Source organism: Macrobrachium nipponense, chromosome 24, assembly GCF_015104395.2.
Source record: "Macrobrachium nipponense isolate FS-2020 chromosome 24, ASM1510439v2, whole genome shotgun sequence".
NCBI classification, from domain to species: Eukaryota; Metazoa; Arthropoda; class Malacostraca; order Decapoda; family Palaemonidae; genus Macrobrachium; species Macrobrachium nipponense.
The window spans coordinates 65250647-65274345 of NC_061091.1; the positions used below are offsets into that span (position 1 = coordinate 65250647).

The 23699-nt window shown below is 45.1% G+C and overlaps 1 protein-coding gene across 25 annotated transcripts in view; it reads right to left on the bottom strand.

Moving 5' to 3' along the window:
* The window catches only part of LOC135205701 (adult enhancer factor 1-like), a 271537-nt gene that overhangs the window by 232657 nt on the left and 15181 nt on the right, over window positions 1–23699 (bottom strand). For all 25 annotated transcript variants that reach the window (XR_010312577.1, XR_010312578.1, XR_010312579.1 and 22 more), the window contains exons 4-5: window positions 9400–9681; window positions 1609–1746 (exon numbers count right to left, since the gene is read on the bottom strand). Coding sequence is in view for 21 of the 25 variants with exons in the window: in XM_064236677.1 (XP_064092747.1) it covers window positions 1609–1746; window positions 9400–9681 (420 nt within the window). In the remaining 4 variants the exon portion in view is untranslated. The remainder of the gene's footprint in view (window positions 1–1608; window positions 1747–9399; window positions 9682–23699) is intronic.

Consider the following 23699-nt stretch of genomic DNA (forward strand, 5'->3'; position numbering starts at 1 on the left):
TTTGCAACATACCTCAGGTTTGTTCTTATTTAGGTTTGTGTTTCACAAAGTCTTGCATTTATCGTCAATTTTGCTGCTCGCCAATATTGGTGTTCAGTTCTATATCATACCAAGCCATTATTTATTAGGCCATCTTTTGGTATATATATTCAATTTTGCTGCAAAAAAATTATTTTCTTAATGCATCACATTTTCTAATAGCCTGTCTTTATTTCCTTTCTTTTGAATAATATGCCATCTTTAAACTGTTTCCTTCATTATCAAAATTCTTTTGATTAAAAGAATGTCATAACATTTCAAATACGACATTTATATACTGACAACTAAGAATTTCCATACTAGTGTTAAAGGCCACAACAACTGCATGAATGAAAAAGGTTCCCACACTCTACCTTTAGATACCAGACACAGCTTCAAGCAATGGTTTTCCAAGCATCTTTGTTATGCATGGCTCACCTCATCATGGTTTACAGAATTCTAAACAACAAAGCTTAAATGCTCAGATAAACTGTATCAGACTGAACCTTTGGTACTGACATCTAGTCATTTTGGTAGATGAGTGCAAACTGACTAAACTGAAATAAAATTATAAAAAAAAACTATCGACTAGAGCAAATACTGGATTCGAAATGATATAGTCTTTACCTAAAATAGTGTACTGGCAATCTAAACCATAAGCTTCCCATGGTCCTTAAACTTGAACACAACAAATCTTTGATACAACAAAAAGCATGCATTACTAATGGACCCTGACTCATCATACTCGAGCCATCAAAACAAAGGACCCTAGACTAGCACTAGGTCTCCACCAAATTCCACATCCTGCAGAACTACCCAACCCTTCCTCTAAGACATACCTAATACTATCTGCTATCAGCTATGCTCCACCTTTAGTACATTTGCTAGAATAATTATCCAAATCCAAGACTTTCCAAAAAGCCAAAAGAGAAGTTTCAAGCAATGAAATGGTAACATAGGATAGACAGTTTGACTCTCATTTAGTGATTTTAAAATGCAAGCAATGTTACTGGTACTTATTTTTAAAAATCAAGACCCTTTTATATTTTGCCCCCCCCCCCACAAAAAAATAAAAAGGCTCCCCCTCAGAAATATCCCAAAGCTCATTTCTTGCAGAGACAGTTTAGTTCTACTTCATTATTAAAAAAACAAAAAAAAAAAAAAAAAACAAAAAAAAAAAAAAAAAAAAAAACAAAATTCAAAGCAGTACAAAATTTTGTATGCTTTGAAATACAGGCTTCTAAAGTTAGAAAGCAACGTTGATTTGACCAATGTTTCACAGCAAATGAGCTAGTAATGCCTTTGTGTTTTCACCATCCTAGGTACCCACCCGCCTACGGTTTAATCTAATTTAAAATGCACCACCTTTCCCTTAAACATGAATGATGGTATACATAAATACAAAACATTGAATATTTTGAAAAAGGTAAAAAAGTATAAAGAAATCTCCCTCACAGTTAATATAAAAAGTTGCCTGACACAGTAACAACCAAGACTAATTCCCAAAGTGGGGAGCAATTACGACACCTTCCATCCAAGTTTATTCGAGGCTATTGGCAACCAACTGAGAAATCCAAAGTGAACACTCACCATCTGCTGCTGAGACTGCTGCTGCTGCTGCTGTGGCTGCTGCTGAGACGCAAACAAGGAGTGCATGTCTTGACTTTCGTCACCAATGCTCCCCTTGTCCCCAGGCAAGCCACCTGAAGCATCTCCTTCAGAATACCACTGTCAGGGCAAGCAAAGGAATAATTTCAAAACAACACATAAAAGCAAGGCTTATGCTTCCACAAATTGATAAAATGAAATTTTCATTATTAAAATGAAGTTTTATTGTATACTTACCGAACAATTATAGAGCCGTGATTTCCACGAGCGCAGGATACTAAATTCAAATTTAGCGCGTCGGCGTCGCCAACACTGGTGGTGATGACGTCATCTCCCTCCACTCGCGGGAGAACCAGGTACAACTGCCCAGGTGAATCCAATTCTTTCTGCCCGTCCCGTCCACCAATAGGAGGAGTGGGTATAATCATAATTGTTCGGTAAGTATACAATAAAACTTCATTTTAATAATGAAAATTTCATTTTTATTGTAGTCTTACCGAACAATTATAGAGCTGATTACACATTTATGGGAAGGTGGGATTCAGTGGACCACTAGTATTTTTAAATGGTTACATTTATTGCAATACCAGTAAAAACACTCAAGGTGTCTGTTGTACCTTACCTTGTAAGAGAGCTACAGCAGACTGTTACTGCCTCTGGTCGGTGCTCTCTTTTACTATTGTAGAGGAATTGGAATTTGACCAAAGTTAGCCTCTACAGGAGTGGAATCCTTCCGTAGTTCAAGCGAGTCAAGGCTGACTGACGGAGGATAGTAACAACAAAGATTGCCCTTGCCCCGCCTGGGCTAAGACCAGAAATTCAATCATAACAAAACATTTGTCACCAACACCAGATTTAAAAACATATATACCCAACCATTGTAAAATCTGACCTAACAGACTGGTGAGTATCCCAGGTACTCAGTACCCCCAGCTTCCCTTGAACTCGACAACCTATTCAAGGTGAAAAGTTAGCATAGAGGTGACGAACCCCTGTGCCGTTTCTCCCAACACCATGCCAGAAACCGCCACCGGACCTAACGTTTACAATTCTCGAAAACCGTTTCTATCTCTTGAGATAATGACTCGCAAAAAACCGAATTCGATCTCCAGAACGTGCTCTGAAGAATCGAAGCTAAAGATAAATTCTTTCTGAATGCTAAAGAAGTTGCCACTGCTCTAACCTCGTGAGCTTTAACTCTCAGAACGGAAAAGATTGTCGTTCTCGGACTGCGAGTGAGCTTCCCTGATAAGCTCTCTAATAAAGAACGATATAGCATTCTTAGAAAGAGGACGAGAGGGATTTTGAACCGAGGTCCAGAGCTTAGAAGATTGTCCTCTAATACCCTTAGTGGCAAACAGATACTGCTTAATAGCCCTGACTGGACATAAGAGCCTTTCTTCCTCCTCATGTCAAACAAAATCAGATAAGTTCCTTACCACAAAACTCCTCGGCCAAGATTAGAAGGATTCTCATTTTTGGCTAGAAAGGTCAAAGATACCGAAAATACAGCATTGCCTTGAGAGAAACCGACTCTTTTGTCTATAGCGTGCAATTCGCTTGACACGCTAAGCAGAAGCTAGTGCAATAGAAAGAGTGCTTCTTAGTCAAGTTCCTGAGTGAAGCCGACTTCAAAGGCTCAAACGGTGGCCCCATGAGGAACTTAAGCACACATCTAAGTTCCAAGCCACTGTATCTTGCGGGAGCTTAGTGGTTTCGAAAGACCTAATGAGGTCCGACAGATCTGAATTGGAGGAAATATCCAAACCTCGATGTCGAAAAACAAAGAGAGCATGGCTCTATATCCTCTGATCGTCGAAGGAGCCAGTTTCTTAGAGTTCCTAAGAAATAGAAGAAAATCTGCTATTTCTGTTAAAGATGGTCGCAGAAGTAGAGGACTTTAGCACTTCTACACCACTCTCTGAAGATTCTCCACTTCCCTTGATAGAGTTTGTTAGAAGACTCTCTCCTACAACGAGCGATAGCTTCTGCAGCTCTTCTTGAAAATCCTTTCGCTCTGACAAGATTCGGACAGTCTGAAGCCTGTCAGAGCTAGAGCGGACAAGTTTTTTGTGGAACCTCTTGAAGTGAGTTGTTTGAGAAGCCACTTCTCTGGAGGAAGAAGTCTGGGGAAGTCTACTAACAACTGGAGAAGGTCCGGGAACCACTCTTTCCAGGGCCAAAAGGGAGCGATTAACGTTAGCGTTACATTGCTGTGCGACATGAACTTGTTCAGCACCTCTCTTATTAGACCGAACGGAGGGAATGCATAAGCTTCCAGACCCGACCAATGCAACAGCATTGCATCCACCGACCAAGCTAGAGGATCTGGGACTGGAGAACAAAAGAGAGGAAGACGGTTGTTCCTTGATGTCCGCGAACAGGTCTATTGACGGTCGTCCCCAAAGGCGCCAAGTTTCTGACAAATCTTGTGTCCAAAGTCCACTCCAAAGGTAACATTTTGCTGTTGAACGACCTTAAACTCGTCCGCCAGGACGTTCATCTTTCCCGGAACAAATCTCGGGACTAGCTGAACCTTCGCTTCGTTTGACCACAGGAGGAGATCCTTGGCTACTTCGTACAGAGAGAAAGACTGAGTCCCCCCGTTTCCGCACGTACGAGAGAGCCGTGGAGTTGTCGGAATGCACTGCCACTACTCGAACCTTCTACTAAGCTCCGAAACTGTCTGAGCCCCAAGAAAATTGCTAACAGTTCCTTTACATTTATGTGGAACTTCTTCTCCTTCTCCGACCAAGCTCCTGAAGTCCGTTGATTTCCCAGTAGGGTTCCCCAACCTGTGTCCGATGCGTCGGAAAAGAACTGTAGGTTCGGGAGGAATGGGTCGTAAATCTAACCCTTCTTCCAACCTTGCTCGAGAGAGCCACCACCTTAGGTCCTCTTTTATTTGATCTGTGACAGAAAGGTAATCGAGTCTGGTTGTGTCTTCTGCCACCAAGAGGCTCTCAGGAAAACCTGCAGAGGTCTCATGTGCAGTCTTCCCAACGTCACAAATTTCTCCACTGACGTCAATTTGCCAGGAGCCTCATCCACTGATTGGCAGAAACTTACCTTTTTGTCCAAGAACTCCTGAACTGTCTCCAGACAGCCTTGGACCCTCTTCGGGGACAGAAAAAGCCGAAAAACTTGAGCATTCAGAATCATCCCCAAATAAAGGATGCTCTGAGATGGAACCAACTGGGACTTCTGTTTGTTGACCAGAATTCCTAACTTTCTGGCAAGATCAGAGTTTGTTCCCAAGAATGGATCCTTCATGCACCGACTCTCTGATTCCGACCGGAGAAGCCAATCGTCCAGATAGAGGGAGATTCTTACTCCTAATATGTGCAGCCAGCTTCCTATCGGGGATAGAACCCTGGTGAAAACTTGAGGAGCGGTCGCTAGTCCGAAGCAAAAGCGCCCGAAACTGAAACACCTTGCCTTCGAACATGAACCTCAGGTACTTCCGAGATTCGCGATGTATCGGAATGTGAAAATAAGCGTCTTGCATGTCCAGAGAGACCATCCAATCCCCTGTTTCTGATGGACTCCGAACCGACCGAGTGGTCTCCATATGAAATTTTGTTTTCTGGACATGCAAGTTCAGGGCGCTCACATCCAAAACCGGCTCCAGCCCCCTGATGACTTGGGAACTACAAAAAGGCGATTGTAAAAGCCTGGAGGAAAATCCCCTTCTATCTGTTTCTATCGCTTCTTTTGAGAACAAGCGCTTCCACTTCTGCGGCTAGCGCCAGAAATTTGTCTGAGCCCGGAGAGTATGCCTGGAATGGAATTGGCACAGGTGAGAGCGAGGGAGGTGAAACGAGAGGAATACGATAGCCGAACTTGAGTACTTGCACTACCCAGGCTTCTGCTCCTCTGTTTTCCCATTCCTCCCAAAACGAGACCAGCCTGGCTCCCACTGGTGCATGAAGAACCGAGCTTTCATTTGGAAAGGTTGTTAACCTTGGCCAGAGGCCTTAGACTGAGGTCGCAAATTCGACTTCGGCCGAAAGAAGCGCTTGGGTTTTCTCCCTCGAAAAGGCGCTTGGGCCAGAGGAGAAACCGAAGAACAGTCTCCACAGGAGCTTTAGGTCTCTTAGTAGACTGTGCCAGTAAATCCGAAGTAGATTTCTTATCTAGCGGCAGACGAAATTGACACACTACATCGTCTGGAAAGAGGTTATCTTTCACAAAAGGAGCAAACAAGAGAGCAGACTTCTGTTGGGACGTAACCCTTTTAGAAGCAAAGGAGCGCCAAAGTTGCCTTTTCTTAAGGGTACCAAAGGCGATGAGCGAAGCTAACTCTCACATCCATCTCCCTAATGGATTTGTCCGCACAGGACAGAACACCAATCCAATCCTCCGCTAAACTCCTGGAGAAAAGAGAAGGACAGTCTTCGATCTTGGCGCTAAAGCGCCAATAGTCCAATCAAGGACTTCCAAAAGTTTAAATTGATTCTTTACAACGTGGTCCAACTCAGGCGCTGTAAAGAAAACTTTCGCTGCGGCGAAAGCAGATCTTCTAGAGGAGTCGATTAAACTGGAGAAGTCTCCCTGGAGGCAGAAACTCCCAGAGGAAGGAGCTTCCCCAGTTACATAAAACCTATAACCTCTTACGAAGCAACTTGAGGGGGAGGGGGGTAAGCAAAAAGAGCCTTCCCTAAGTCTCTTTTTCAATTAGACATCCATGTTCTCCGTCTCTTTCAACGAATGTCTACCCGCTTTAGATAGAACAAGTTTTGGGAGGAGAGGGTCTGAAGTTTTCCTCCTCATCAAAAAAAGTCGAAGTTGGGGAGCGCGGAGCCGCTTTGTCAAAATAATCTGGATAAGATACCAGAAGAAATCTAAGGAGACGTGAATAACACGAGAGGTGATGTGAATCCTACCTCCTCTACTCTTCTTCATTCTCCGATACCGCCGAAGAAAGTAGACGGAACTACAACCTGATCTGAAGGTTTTCGACCAACCCTTGGACTCCATTCATCCAGTTGGTTAACATCTCTAACTGCTTGCGCAAGGCGCCAGAGACGAATCAAAAACAGTTAACGTAGGCTTGGAAGAGCCTAAATGTTCAGCAGGAGGCGGAAAAAACTACTTGCGCCTCGCTTGGAGCCGCCGAAATTCGAGGCGAAACAGGCGCATCAGGCGTAACAGACGAAAAAGCGCCTAAAGAAAAACCCTTAGAACTGCTAGCTACAGCGCTAAAACCACAATCTCTACTAGTAGATGGAGCGAAAAAGGCACAGATTGAGGCGACGAACGAGCCGCTAACGGCCGAGGCGCAACCCTACTCTCAGGCTCCTTATACCGCTTGACTGGAGGAGGCGAAGAATCGGCGCCTGAACGCCTCTTTAAGGGACGCGAAACGGGCGAATCTCGCCAAGAGCGCCGTGCGACCGGAGACGAATCGCTTGAATCATTTGAAAGGCGTCTGGACCGCAACACCTTTCCAACGCTTAACCGAGCCTGTTGAGGCGCAACAGGCTCAACAAGAGAGGCGCCTGTCTGTGGGATCAAATCCCGATCGACTCCCTTGGACTTCCGGTATGTCTTCTCCCCGGTGCGGGGGAGCTGGACAGTGACCTTTGTCTAGGAGACGTGTCAGGACAGACAGACGCACCCTTAACTACACTCTTACCTGAAGCCGCTTTCTCCAAAAACGTCTTAACTGAATTACCAAGTTGCAAAAACCGTATTCGCTAGTACCGAAAATTTTTTTCTGATCTAACCTCGATTCCAGACTGGCAATGGTGTCGGAAGAAACTACACGGGAAGCCGGATAAGTGGGATTAGTAGGAGGAATAGGAGGTGTAGTTAAAGGAGACATAACAATTTGAGGAGAAACAGAATTAACAGATGCAATCGGCCAAGACCGAAGCAGAGCTAAGTCTACTTTCCCTAAGCGCTGCTTTTCTAATTCTGTCTTTAGCTAATTTCTCCGAGTATGAACTAAAAAAACTTCCATTGAGAATCAGTCCAATCACACACTCGTTACATGTTCGATCTGCTGAACAAACCTGTCCCCTACACTTAAACACATTTAGTGTGAGAATCATACTCTAATTTGGATAATCAGTTTTACATCCTGAGATGCAAAACCTAACTCCCGACGGACTAGAATCCGACATGGCAACGCCTAAATAAAAAGCAAAATAACAACAACGCCAAAAAAGAGTTACTTCACCAATTCCGAAGATCAAATCCACAAGAAAAAAAAGCGAAGCAAAGTCATCCAACCGCACCGACCACCGATGTTCACCGGACGCCGGCAAGGAAAAAGAAGTTGGATTCACCTGGGCAGTTGTACCTGGTTCTCCCGCGAGTGGAGGGAGATGACGTCATCACCACCAGTGTTGGCGACGCCGACGCGCTAAATTTGAATTTAGTATCCTGCCGCTCGTGGAAATCACGGCTCTATAATTGTTCGGTAAGACACTACAATAAAAAGCATATTTTAGGGAAGGCAGTTACATATTTAAAACAATCTAAGCTTTGGATGCAATGGCTAGCAAAGAATGACACATCCTCCAATTACATACATAAGTTTAGAGGCCACCACTTCCATTCAGTCCATATACAGGCAGTCCTTTGGGTATTTTGAAAACTATGTAAACTGCATTGTTATTGCATTTTTCTCATCAAAAAAAACCTTCAAATATTGATTATTTTGCATTTTTGGTGTCATATTTCATCTGCCAGATGAAACGTTGTAGGCGTCGTAACCCTGGAAATAATGTCGATGAATATAATTGAAAAGCGCCTTAACCTCGGAACGTCATAACCCGAACGCATCGTAACCCGGGGACTACCTGTATTTAGGAATTAAGGGATAAGTGGGTAGGATAAAAGAGAGAGAGAGAGAGAGAGAGAGAGAGAGAGAGAGAGAGAGAGGAGAGAGAGAGAGAGAGAGAGAGAGAGAGAATTTTTGAAGTTTGTAAGCTGTAAAGTAAAATTACCTTATACTACAGTATGTTGGATAGCCACTTAAAAGGATGGCCTTCAGTTTGAGTACCCAAAAATTAGTCAAACAGGATTAAGTAGGTGATGATAAAGCTGAAGTATTCCAATTTGCATTACTTTAAGTGACAACTTGTTTGATCACTAAATCTTTGTAACAAGGTAGTTTATGGTGAGGGTTAAGTAAGTAGCTGCATGCCATCCACTCTTCTGTTGATAACCCAATTAACTTTCCCTTCAGCAACAGGACAAACACCAGAATGGTTTGAGTTAGAATTGACAGACTTCAGAGCTATATTTCTAGGAACAGTTCAAATTCATATCCTAAATCTGCTATTTGTTCCAATGAGGATACACAAACCACCTCCATCTCTTTGATGGAGACAATCATCAAGTGGGAGGTTTAGTTTCACAGAAGAAGACTGGCACTCTTCCAAATGAATCAGGACCCACGATAATTAACCTCTGCCATAGCCTAAACAGACTGTGCCTCAGGTGATAAGACAAAAGGGACACTAACTACCTGGAAATGCTAGCTTTTCAATAGTGTACTGAGGAGGGGAAGGTTGACTTCTGTAATCTCCCGACTAGCACTCAATGAACTGGTAAGGTCCTCTGTCAAAGTTGGCCTATCTCTTCAAGTGGGAGGTTTGTCTCAAGAAGCAAGACAGGTGTATTTCCATGAAATCCTAATTGCAATCTTAAGGAAAAAATTATATGAGTTGCCCAACTAAAAGCTACCAGATTTACTTAAAGGTCATCATAAACTCATTCATTAGACAGCAAGGGACTAGCCATATAAAAAACTTCACTTACCCCTTGGGCATCTGAAGGCCCTGGTACCCCAAGGACATTTTCACTATACGTTTCTTGATCTAAACCAGGTTGGGTGACAGAAGATTCATCTGGTGGGATGTCCTCAGGCTCAGTTTTTGGAAGAATTATGAGGTTGGATTGTGATTCTTCACGACGTGGTTCATATGATCCACCTATGTCAGATTCATTCATTGCATCATATGCACATGACGAACCTGGATCTTCCGAATCTGAATCTTCTTCACGAACTTCTTCCTTTATCTTAAATTCAAAGGGTGGAGTCTGAAACCAAACAGGAAAATCATGTTAGTAAGTTAAAATAACATGTGACTGGATTTGTCTTAAGTTAAAGATGAGAAATAAAACATTTTTGTTCCACAGGCTTGCAGCTAGTATTCTTACCCATGAACTGTGAAAAAAAAGGAGTGTACAGATCTACAAAAAAAAAAAAATTTTGTCTCCAGCAAACTGAAGTCTAATACACAGTACACAGCAGTTATGTAAAAATAGCAACAATTTGTTATGCTTCAAATGACAAATACTGTTACATGTGACACTGATTTGACAAAAATATCTGGAGTCCCAGGCAATATGATTGGACAATACTTTATGAATAATTGGACATTACTTTATGAATAATCATTCAAGTTTAAATGAAAGTAGTTTGCATGCTGTAAATATTACATACAAACATAATAAATTCACCCCATGTACTAAAAAGAAAACAAACCAAGAGAGGTGTAGCTGACAATGGGATTAGGGTATCGTCAAAGTAAATATATTTGAATGAATGATTACTAGATCAACTATTTCAGATACATCATCAGAAACATACTAAGCTGTAATGATTAATCCAATAAAGTGTTCATAAATGGCTTCTTATACTGAGTTTCCTTAGCAATAATAAAATACTTCACTTCACCCAAATGTCTTAAAAAGAAAATATTCTCTAAGTTTACGCAACATCCAAGCTTCCTTTGAATAATTTCTGTTGGTACCACCTTTCCACAAAATTCAGGTACCATCCACCTCTTCATCTTAAAAGCCATACAGGTTTCACAAATTCTATTTCCAATTCATTTCAAGCTTAACTTGTCATGTAGCCTAATTGCTTCCATTTTTTTTTTAACTCTTAACCAGCAGTCGATGGCTACCCTGTATGATATTACATATGAAAATAGCCGTCCCCCTCCAAGAATGGTCAGTACCTGATGAGAGGATTTTCCCCAATAAGGCCTAAAGCTGCCTCACGAGTCACTATCCTCCTCAATCACCACAACCACTCTCAAAATACCTAACAACACTGAGCATGGTTGGCGGCCATGGTTTAAACCAGTCAATAAAAAATGATATTGTTAAGATACAATAAAGTTTTATACATACTTACCTGGCAGATATATACTTAGCTATAGACTCCGTCGTCCCGACAGAATTCAAAACTCGCGGCACACGCTACCGGTAGGTCAGGTGATCTACCATTCCCGCCGCTGGGTGGCGGAATCCCAACCATTCCCGTTTTCTGAGCCAGATTTTCTCTTACACCTGTCTCCTGAGGGGAGGCTGGGTGGGCCCTTAATCGTATATATCTGCCAGGTAAGTATGTATAAAAACTTTATTGTATCTTAACAATATCATTTTTTATACATGCGACTTACCAGGCAGATATATACTTAGCTGATTGACACCCTTGGTGGAGGGCGAGAGACAGCTATATATATAAACAAAATTCTAATAACGGGGAAACAACAATTGTTGTAGGATATCAATCCTTGGTTTCTTACCTGTTGGGCTGAAGACTTCATGATTACTGTCATTTAGTCTGCCTGCCTCAAGAGCTTCAGTGAGGTAAACCACCTATGACCGAACAGCCCTTCTGGATCATGTCAATGGGGGCTAGCCCGCGTTACGCGACAGAACCTGCATGGATCGTACCAATGGGGCTTACCCGCTTACATGGCAGAGCCTGACCTGTATCTTATCAATGGGGGCTAGCCCTCTTACATGACAGAGCTTTAGGCTTACATAATGCACAACGAGGAGACCAAAAGTTAATCCCGACCACCTGACCTTCCTAACCATGTTAAATCTAAGAACTGAAAAGGGTTCTTCCTATACCCTCTTTCAGTCAACCATAAAAACCAAACACCATAATGTTAAAATTACATAACCTAACTAATTAGGATTAACCTCAGCTCCTCCTCCCCAGCACTAAATCCGCGGACACATATGCTCCCAGTGCAAGCACTTCTCATAAGTAACTCTCACATCCTTTAGATAGTGAGAGGCGAACACCGAGTTACACTTCCAATACGTGGATTCAATTAGATTTTGAGGGACCACGTTTTATGAAAAGCCATTGAGGTTGCTATGGCCCTCACTTCGTGTGCTTTACCCTGAGGAGTTTAAATTGTTCTTCACCACATTTAAGATGCGCTTCCTTAATAACGTCTTTAATGAAAACGTAAGGGCGTTTTTTTGATATTGGTCTTGTAGGATCCTTGACCACCGAACACCAAGACTTTCCTGCGTACCTCCCAAAAGAGACTTTCTTTGTAAATAAAATTTTAGCGCTCTTACTGGACAAAGGGTCTCTCCTTTTCTTCCCCAGTAAGAGAAGAGAGTGCCTTCACTTCGAAGCTTCTAGGCCACGGTTTTGATGGGTTTTCGTTCTTAGCTAAGAAGAGAGGCTTAAAAGAGCAAATTGCAGCCTCCTTCTTAAAATGATATTGTTATAATACAATAAAGTTTCATACATACTTACCTGGCAGATATATACATAGCTAAGACTCCGTCGTCCCCGACAGAAATTCAAATTTCGCGCCACTCGCTACAAGGTAGGTCAGGTGATCTACCGGCCTGCCCTGGGTGGCAGGACTAGGAACCATTCCCGTTTTCTACTCATATATTTTCTCTTCCACCTGTCTCCTTGCGGGGAGGCTGGGTGGGCCCTAATCGTATATATCTGCCAGGTAAGTATGTATGAAACTTTATGTATTATAACAATATCATTTTCTTTCATACAATCAACTTACCTGTCAGATATATACATAGCTGATTGGGCACCCTTCGGTGGAGGGTAAGAGACAGCTATACTAGAATAGACAGGTAAAAACAACATCTGTTGTAGGTATAAATTAAAAACCTTGGTTCCTACCTGATAGGTGGTAGACTCCGTGGGTGTTTTCTTTCCCCGTAGTCTGCATCACCTCAAGAAACTTTAGCGAGATATGTGATCTATGGCCAAGAATTCTTGTGGGTCTGCCGAAGGGGTCTTATCCACTTACTCGGCAGAGCCTGAAAGGACTTTGTCAATGGGTGCTGATCCACTTACATGACAACACACCTTATTAAGGAGCAAACAATCAATCCCGACCACCCTGATCCTAACCACCATGTTAGTATTAAAAATTGCTCAGAGTTATCCCCAACTCTTCGCAACAAACCGTAACTCAAACCACAATGCACAAGTACACAATAATTTAAAAAAAAAAAAAAATTTCTATTACAAGATATCACAAGAGTTCCTTACTGAACTGAAGTGACTGGACGCTTGTGCGACACTGCACTTGTTCAGAAGAAAGTCTAGAACATATCTATATTTAAGTTTCTATTACAAGATATCACAAGAGTTCCTTACTGAACTGAAGTGACTGGACGCTTGTGCGACAACTGCACTTGTTCAGAAAGAAAGTCTAGAAACATATCTATATTTAAGGATTGTTGTAAGCTCCTGTACCCAGGATTGTGCCCGCAGACACAAAAGGACCTAATGAAAAACATTTTTTCATAGGTCACACGACCGTCCTTCAAATAGTGAGCGCAAAACACAGGGAATTACATCTCCAAATGTCGCTTCAAAGATTTCTTTCAGCGACATATTTCTATGAAAGATGTAGAGACGTTGCCACTGCTCTCACTTCATGAGCTCTACTCTGAGGAGTTTTAAGGAAGTCGTCCGATTGTCAAGACCTTATGAGCGTCCAATAATTACGTTCATGACAAAAAAAGGCTAATGCATTCTTAGACATAGGTTTTTGATGGATCATTTCACTGAGCAAACAGGCCTTGTCTAGAACCTCCCAACGTTCCTTTTTTCTTTAAGTAAAAACTTTAATGCCCTTACTGGCAAAGAGACCTCTCGGTGCACTGCCGACGATACCCGATTAATCCTTTTTACTTGCGAAAGTTCTCGGACCAGGGTTCGAAGGATGTTCATCTTCGTAAAGAATAATCCTGAAAGAACAATGGCTGAAAATCTAAATTAAAAAAAATTGAACCCGACTTAGTCACTAAGGGCGTTGCAGTTCGCTAACCCTTTTTGCGCTGCCAGTGACAAAAGAATATACATTTTATCGTTATATCACGAAACGAGCGGCCAAATGAGGGGTTCAAATTCTCTATGAAGTCAAGACTTCAGTACTAAGTCTAGACTCCCAGTTAGGGGGAGAAGTCATCTATACTCTGGTCTCAAAATGACCTAATCAGATCATGCAGATCCTATTGTTTCCCAAATCTAGCGCATCTCTCCTAAAGACGGCCGGATAGCATACTACTATAGCCCTTTATCGTGGCTACGGAGAGCTGACGACTCTTCCCTCAGAAATAACAGAAAATCAGCATTTTCTGCTACGAGGTACTGGAGGAGGACAACTTCTTAGACTACACCACCTTCTAAAATGCCCACTTGGATTGATAAACCCGGATAGTGGAAGTTCTCCGGGCTCTAGCGATCGTGATCTTGTGCTTTAATAGAAAAGCCTCTCGCTCTGACAAGTCTTCTCGATAGTCGAAAGCAGTCAGAGCGAGAGCGGGGAGGTTTTGATGAAACCTCTCGAAGTAGTAGGTTGTCTGAAATCCCCCTTTGTGGAAGGGATCTGGGAAGTATACTATCCACTCAGTACCTATGCGAAAACCATTATTAGTGGCCAAAAGGGGGCTATCAGGGTCATTCTTGTCCCCTTTGAAGTCACAAACTTCCTGAGTACTTGCCCCAGAATCTTGAATGGGAGGAAATGCGGTAAACGTACTACTGAGTACCAGTCTAGTAGGAAGGGTCATCTACTGCTAGAGTCTCTGGGATCTTCTACCACTGAACAGAAGACTTCCAGTCTCCTCGAGAGGAAACTCGGCCAAGAGGTCTACATGAGGAGTTCCCCAAAGAGCCAGAGCTTGAGGCAAACTTATGAGTGGAGGGTCCACTCGGTATGATAGGACTGGTTCCTCCGCGCTCAGCCTGTCGCTACGTCGTTCCTTACTACCTGAAGAACCTCGCAAGAGAGAAGATGTTCCTCTGGGATGTCCACAACAGACTTCTCTCGTGAGTTCGTAAGGCATACGAGTGAGTTACCTCCGTGCTTCGAATGTATTGCTGCGCGGTTGTATTGTCCGCATTCACTGAACTATTTTGTTGCAAACCAACGTGTGCGAAGCTCTTAGAGCTAGGTTTGTACAGCTAGCAGTTCTTTGCAGGTTATGTGCCAGGACACTTGGAAGAGCATTCCAAGTGCCTGACACTTCTCTCTTTCCTCAAAGTTGCACCCAAACCTTTTTTCGACGCGTAGGAAAAAACAATACAAGGTCTTGGGCTTCTGTATTTCAGGGAAGTACTTTGTTTCCCTCAGTGGGAGTAACCACCATTCTAAATGTCGTTTTATCAGAATCTGAATGGGAAAAAAGTCCGAGAGTGTCCTGTCTTCATGTTCCACGAAACCTCTGAAGGAGAACTGAAGAGGACGGAGAGACGAGTCTTCCTAGGGGGAAAGAAACTGTTCGAGCGAGGAAAGGGTCCATAAAAAGGCTCAAACATTCCCTCGCCGAGTCCGTTTCCTCCTAAGGAAGAGAGAGACTTTTCTAAACCTCTCGCTAGTCTCTCTTGGAAGGAAATACTCGAAAACCCGAGAATCCATCCGAATCCCCAGATAGACCAAGTTCTGGCTGGGGATCAGTGGGACTTCTCGAGGTCACGAGTTAATCCTAAAGTCTTTTATAAGGTTTAGTGTCCACATCCGGTCCTCAAAACTGTTCCTGACTTTGCTCTGATAAGCAGTGTCTAGATAAAGACGAATACTGATTCTTTTCAGATGAAGCCATCACACATTTTTCAAAAAGGTTCGTGGGAAAACCTGAGGCGCCGTCGACAGCCGAAAAGCCACAATGGCTATGAATTGGAAGATCCTTCCCCCAGTTCATGAAACGGAGGTAATTCTTCGACGAAGGATGGATCGGGACGTGAAAATATCGTCCTGGAGATCCAGGAGGACACCATCCAATCCCTTGGCGAAAGCAGCCGCCAGGACTGAAGCAGAGGGTTCCATTGAGAACTTATGTTTTTGAACAAACTTGTTAGAGCGCTGACATCCAGAATGGTATCCATCCACAGAGGCTTTCGCAACCAAGAAAAGACGATTGTTTAAAACCCGGGGAGCTTGATCCAGCCCAAGTTCTATAGCTCTTTGTCCCAATCTGACCACCATTTGTTGAAGATATCTTTCAACACCAGGGTCCTTGTAATGGCGGGGACAATTCCCCGGAGTTGACGTCAGGGAGGATTGTCCAGGAAAAGGATATGAGATATCCCTTCTGAAGAACCGCATCGACCAAGGATCTGTGTCGATGCGAGTCCAGGCTTCCGCAAATCCCCGGAGCCTGGCACTTACTGGTGTTTGGAGGAGCGCCACTTCACTTTCCCCTTTTTAAAGGGGCGGAACGAGGCTCGACCTCTCTTCTCGGTCGTTTCCTTTTAGCGGTTAACTATAGTTGGAGGGCCGCCTCGACCAAGGGGCCGAACAGGAGTAAGACGCCCACTTTCTTTTCACCACATTACTGGTCCTTCTTCCTGGGACGATGCAGGAGAAGATCTGAGCGCGTTCTCGTCAGCGATCGGGAAGATCCTCCACCACTGTGACCGGGAACAGAAAATCAGACCTAGGGGCGAATAACAAAGTGCTCTTGTGAGTGTGATACGGTTCGTCAAGAAAGCGCTAAACACAAGATTCTTTCTTCAAGAGACCTGCTCCAAACAAGGAAGAAGAAACTTCCCCTGAGCCGTCTTGCACCCGCCTTGTCAATACATGACAGAATGCTAGGAGTTACATACGGTTCTAGCCTTTCAGGGGCATTGAGACTCTGGGACAATCACCCAAGGCGCCCAATCTAGGATTAGCTAAAGACTTTCTAGAATTGTGAAAAAGTCCATGAGGAGATGTGATCCAACTTGAAAAGGCCCCAAAGTAATCTTAGCCGTGGAAGGCCTATGTCTCATGATGCGTATACCAGATGGAAAAGTCAGGCTTACAGCTGAAGCAGGGAGAGTCGAGACCCATATCTCCCCAGTCTGGTACCAAATGCTCTCTATGCCGGTCAGTCTAGGGGGAGGCATCAACAAGACTGTCCTGACTAGCTCCTTCTTAGTCAACAGCATCAGTTATCCAGCGATTGCCAGAGCTCTCTTCATAGAAATGCCGGTCTTCATTCTTCACGGATAAGCCGACGATTCGGATTCTTTCGAGCATGAAAAACAGTGAAGAGGCGAAGGAGGAGGGCAGGGATCAATGGTATCCGTATTCCTGGAGAAGGAGAGCTGTCAAAGAATTTGTAGTTCGACAGTCCTTCCTTACTGTGAGAAGCTCGTCCTCTGATTCCTATTCCATAATCGGATCAGTAGGAGAAGACAACTTCTCGTCCCGGAGTCTGTCTGTCCAACAATTCTCTCAATGGGGACAAAACTCCTAATAGGAGAGGGGCAAGAGAGTGTAAAGAGCTCCTATGTTGATGGCTCTTCGTAGTGGTGGCGCCTCGCGCTGGCTGGCGTCTAGCGCCTGGCTGCTCCTCAAGCGTGGCTGGCGCCTACGCGCCTGGCAAAGATCCTCGCGGCTTGGGCTGGCGTTCTCGCGCCTGACTGACTCGTTCGCGCTTGGTGGCGCCTCGCGCATTATGACTGGTGCTCGCGATCTGAACCGTCTCGCGCCTGACTGAACACTCGGCCTTGTTTGGAAGACTCGAGTCTTCCTGAAAGTCCCATCCTTGCGGACAGATGTTCTCTTGAGCATCACGCTTGGATGAATGCTCACGGCCCGGTTTGTTACTCCGCGCTCGGCTGGAAGCTACTGATCTGGCAGAGAATCCCATCTTGGAGAATCTTCTCGTCTGCCATGCGTTTCTAGCTTGCGACTCTGCTTAGAGGACGCTTCTCGTTCTGTAGGAGCCACGCGCTTGTGTTGCTACGCGGCTTGCTACTGGCGGATCCATATCTTCCAACGAGTCTCTATCTGAGAAATCAAAAGACTCAAGTTTCGCAGCGAGCCTCACTGTCTGATGGGAGAAGGAAGATGAGTCTTCTTAACCGGCCAGTCTACGTTTTCTTACGAGGAAGGATCCTCGAAAGGACTCCTATAGGGCGGAAGCTGTCCTGTACGCCAAAATGATCCTTTTGGAGCTCTCCTGCTGGTCTTCTTGAACGGGATTGAGAGGTTAGACTCGGAAGGCCGTGTTGCCCCCATCCTGGACGGCGAAACCTCTCGCCTTCCTTGAATAGAAGGATGTTCTTCTTCCGAAAATCGTTCCGGCTTTGATCCAAACCAGGAATCTTCTCCAGTGCCTTTTCAGGGGCCTGGACAAGTCCGAATCCTTCCAACCCCCCCCTTCGTTTAGGAGAGGGAGACGCGGACGAAGAGAAGCACCTCTGAGGACGCTTTTCGTAGCGGTCCTGAGCAGGCTGTCTATAACACAGCACCTGCTGAAGGGACGCATGCCGGGGGGAATTCTCCAACAACTCGTTACGGCTTTCGACTTCCTTCTCCTCTGGGCTTGGGAGCTTGGAAGAGTTCTAGGCCCTGGGAGCGTCGCAGAGACGGTCAGACGCCCCCCTCCACACCACTGGGGACAACTCATCACTAAAGGTCACCTTCACCATCCTTACCTTATGGTAGCTCCTTCGCTTTCATCCTGGAGAATCGTACTCGCCTATCAGTTCAGCACATTTACGAGCTGAATCGAATGTCAGTCAGTGAGGGTCCTGATACGAATCATAATTAAGAGAAGAGTTAGAATTATCCAAAGGCCAAATAGGCCTTGTACCATTACCGCCATCTTAGAGCAGCCCTTCTGGACTCTATCCATTCAACTTCTTCAGTAAGGAAGTTAGAGTCTTCATTTCCTCAACCATTCAACCGTTCACCTTATGACAGGTGTTAGAAATAGAACAATCAAAAACCCTACATTTGCGACATACAGTGTGTGAGGATCAACCGAAGTTTCGGTACCTCTTTGCGCCTACATCAACACATTCTCCACAAACACTGAATCAGACATTCTGAAGAACAATCAAAAAGCAAGTCCAAATCAGTCCACAGTAGGCAATGCCAAAAACAACGCATCCAGGTACTTCACCAAAAGTCCAACAAAAAGAGATAATGCTTAGAAAGCGAATTCAGTCAAGAGGTGGGCCGCAACGAAGTGATACCCACCGGCGACAGAAAAAATATAGAGTTAGAAAACGTGAATGGTTCCTAGTCCTGCACCCAGGGCAGGCCGGTAGATCACCTGAGCCTACCTGTAGGAGTGGCGCGAAATTTGAATTTCTGTCGGGGAGACGGAGTCTAGCTATGTATATATCTGACAGGTAAGTTTGATTGTATGAAACCAACTTGACCCGCTAACGCTTGAAGTTCACTCACCTTTTTGACGTGGCTAGGCGAACAGGAATAGAGGATTTCCTCGTCAAATCCCTAAAAGAAGAATTATTGGAAGGTACGAATCTTCAGACATCAACTAATGCAGCACTATATCCCAAGTTCATGGGATTTTTATATTCTGACTTTGAGGTCTCGACAAGACCTAATAAGTCATGTAGATCCTTTTGTCTCGACACCTCCAGACCCTATGCCTAAACGACAGAGGCCAGCATACTTCTACCTGATCGTATATTAACGCTAGGCCACACTTTTTCCAGAGTAAAGAAAGAAATTTGCAATGACGGTTATTAGAGGTACTGAAGAGGATAGCTCATGCGTCCTGGCCACCATCTTCTAAACATTCCACTTCGGATGGTCACACCCGTAATGTGGATGGTATCCTGGCCTTGCGATTGCTTTTGAACGCTTCGCGAGAAAACCCCCTCGCTCTCTAACGAGTCCTCGATAGGTCTGAAGGCAGCGGTCAGGACTTAGAGCGGGGAGGTTTTGTGGATACTGTCGAAGTGGGGTGTTTTGAGAAGAATCGCTCCTTATGGGACGATCTGGAAGATCCACTATCTACTCCAGCAACTCTGTAAACCCAATCTAGGGATGGCCAAAAGGGAGCGATCAAAGTATTCGCCCTGCTGAGGAGGGCAAAATTTCTTATTACTTCCCCTCAGTTGAAGGGGGGAAAAGCGTACCGTCTATTCCCTTCCAATCATGAGGAGACCGTCTATCGCTATTGCTCTTGGATCCGCGATGGGGAGCAATACTTCTCCAACCTATTGTTCCAGTTGGTTGCGAACAAGTCTACGTCGGCATTCCCCATAACCGATCGCCACACTTGAGGGTGGAGAGTCCATTCGGTGGGGAGCACTTGTCCTTCCTGCTTAGCAGATCCAGCTCGAACATTGTTCTATCCCTGAATAAATTCGTCAGAAGAGATATCTGTTCTCTTGCGCCCAAAAGCAACAATTCCCTCGCTGTCTCGTAAAGGGAGAAGGAATGAGTTCCCCCTTGCTTTCCTGATATATGCTAGGGCTATCGCTCTGTTGTCTGAATTGACTCTGACTGATCGATCCTAATATCTGTCTTGAAAGGTGCAAGAGGAGCTAGGTGAAGGGCCTTTCAGTTCTTTTTGTTTATGTGCCAGGACACCTGAGATCCTTCCAGGTTCCGACACTTCTTGACGAATCCAACGTTGCCTCCCACCGACGTTTCGATGCAGTCTGCCAAAACAACGCTCGGAGAGGGGACTTTATGTGCAACGGAATTCCTGGACCGAGTTTCTTCGGGTCTAACCACCACCGAAGATCTTGATTGACCTTGTCCGTTATCTGACTGAATCTTCGAGGCCTGGGAACTTTGTATCCCAGCTTCTCCTTCAGATAATACTGAAGGGGTCTTAGGTGCAGTCTCCCTAGGAAACGAACTGAGTCCACGAGGCGAAATGGTTCCCTAGCAAACTCATCCACTCCTCGCGGAACAATGTCTTCTCTAGAAATCCTGACACTTGGTAAGGCAGCGCTCTATTATCTTGTTGACGCGAGACGCTAGGAAAACCCCGAGATCATCCGAATCACCAGATAAAACTATGATTTGCTGGGGATCCAGCTGGGACTCTCGAGGTTTGACTAGGGAGTCCCAATGACTGCGTATCTTTAAGTTACCGAAAGGTCCTCCAGGACACTGTTTGCTTGACTTGTCGTATTAGCCAGTCGTACAAATACATCGAGATTCTGATCCCCTTCTAAATGTAGCCATGAGAACATTCCTTTAGGATACCCGTGAAGACTTGCTGGGGCGCGAAAGTCCGAAGCAAAGAGCTCGTAATATTGAAAACCACTCTTCCCTGTGAATAAATTCTTAGTATCTTCTTATGCAGGATGAATTGGCACATGGAAAATTGCATCTTGAAGGTCCAGGGATTACCATCCAGTCCCTCTGGACGAAGAGCAGAAAGTACAGAGGAGAAGGGTCTCCCATCGAGAACTCTTCATTGTCACAAAGACGTTTCAGAGCACTTACGTCCCAAACGGCCTCCACCCGCCCGAGGCTTTTGGGTAACAGGAATAGACGGTTGTAGAAAACCTGGGAAGGAGATCTAACCGGTTCTATTGCCCTTTTCGCAACATAAGCTCTACTGCTTGCAGGAGAGCTGACTCTTGACAGGATCGTGTATCTACGCTGTTAACTCCCTTGGAGTTCTTGTTAAGGGAGGATATTCCCTGAGGGGATGAGGGATCCTCGCTCGAGGACGAGAGGTCCAGCTGTCCGCCCCTCTCTTCGCCCAGACTCTGCAAAGTTTCGACAGTCTGGCGCCTACCGGACTGGAGGACTTCTTCTTCCATTTTGCCTTCCCTGCAGGTCTCTGGAGGTCTCTCTGGTATCCGGTCTCTTACCTCTAAAAGGGGTTCTTGAGGAGGAAGAGGCTCCTCGAAAGGGCTGCTGGAAGAGGTCTGCTTATCATTCTTTGAAAAGAAACGCAGGCTTGAATCTCTTTGCTGACTGTGTCAGTAAATTCCTGTGTGGCTTTCCAGCTAATGATTTTGCCTACTCCCTACCGTGTCCTTGGGGAAAAGGTGGTTCGAAAGTGGCGAATATAGCTAAGGCCTGACCTGGGTAGAGGAGGATTAATGACTGGACAGGAAAGACCCATACACTGCTCTCTTTTTCAAAACTCCCGATCAAAAAGAGCAGCCATTCACCGAAACGTCATCACCGCCTGTCCAGACACGATAACACACTCGCTCAATTTTCTATCCATCGTGACAAACTCGGGATCTTGGGCTCGTCTTCGCAAGGGCTCCCAAAGCCCAGTCCACTAAAATTTGAATACCGAGCGGATCCTAAGAGGCCCTTTAGTAGATGGTCCAGTTCACACATCCACCAAGTAGCTTTTGCTGATAGTAGAGCGGCATCCTTGAAGAATCTTACTATAAGGAAAGCGTAATTGCGTCTGCGGATGAAGGCAGTCCTAAGACATAGCGTTCCCGGGGTATCGTACCATCTCCAGGGTTCTACCCGTCAACTTTGAAGGAGGGCATGAAAAAACAGTCTTGCCCGCTCTCTTTTTATTACTCTAAAGCCATTCTACAAATCCTTTGAAACGCTTTTTCTTTTTTCATACAAGGGATGGACGCCATTTTTACAAATGAGGATGCTTTTGGAGACTTCGTCCGATAGCAAGATCCTGGATGAGGGCGGATCCGCTGGTTGAAGCTTATCTCGAGCTCCTGCAAAAAACAAGGGACATCTCTTATCACTCAAGACTAATACATCCAAGGTTAATTATTCATCCGAGACTTCTTCTAGTCTCCGGTGTCGGGATCCTTTCGGAGAAGAGCGGTTCTTAGTGTCGAGGGACTTTTGTCAAGGAAGAAGAACGGTGCTCGTGTGCAAAATCATTGCTACTACAAGGCGCAATAGCAGTTCTTAAACGCACGAGATCTTCTCTCAAGCACCTTGTTTCCTACCAGGTGAAGAGGCTCCACTCTCCGAAGAACTCATTAAAGTGCGAAGGGGTTCTTACTCCTGACCTAAGTCGTACAAGGAGCCTGGCGCCTACTCGACTCCCTGACGCCTGCTCGACGCCTCGTCTGTTAGACTCATGGCGCCCTACCCGGACGCCTGACGCTTTTGCTCGATCCTGCAGCTGACTTGATTTCGCGCCTGATTGATCCTGTCGGCTTGTCGTGACCGCCGTAGGCTCTTGACGCCTTCACAAGACTCCTGGAGGCTGTAAGGCTCTATACTCTGTGATCTTCTTGGCGCCTTACAAGGCTCTGTCAACTCTATGTTCTAACAAGCTCCTGCTTCTTAAGGCTCTTGGACGCCTATCCTGATCCTCAGAGAGGAGTCCGACTCTGACTTATCATAGAGACGTAGCTGACCGCTTGCTCTGCGACGCGGCTACCTCTGGGAAATTTCTTCCTATAGATAGGAGAGGATCTTTTAAAAGGGAGAACGATGAGAGCTCTCGGTGACGAGCGCATGCTAGAGTGACAAAATCTCTCTACCAGGAGAAGAAAATTTTGATCTCTTCACTGGAAGGGAGGAGGTCTTTCTTCGAGACGAATCCTTATTTAGAGCGCATACCAAGGAGGATATTTGCTCCGTAGATTTAAGCAGGGAAAAAGCCGTTTTTCGGATCTTGAGGCGCTGGAGACGGTTTCTACCCCCCTCTTACTAGTCGAAGGAAAAATCCTCTGGAAATCGTCTGGCGAAGTGCTTTTAAAAAGCGGTCTCCTTTCGGCGCTACCCACGATATCTTCAGAGGACGAGACTTCGAAAGCAGAGCTCCATCCACGCATGGACGAGGAGGAGTCCGAAGCAGAAAAACATCTTCCAGGATGCATTTTCTGCGGCTATCCAAGGGCAGCCGGGTCATTACTTCAGGGCTGCCGAAGGGACGACTGATCGTTGGGGGATGCTCAACATCCTAACTGCGGCTTTTGACATTCCTCCCTCCCATGGTCCTGGGAGTTTGGAAGCGGTTAGGCATAGGAGCAATGCGGAGCCGATCAGACGCCCCCTCCACGTGCACTGGGTCACTGTCGTCACCGACACTCTTACCTTGTGTTTCCATAGCTTTAAGCTGCTCCTCTGAAGTCCCTGATCGAGGAT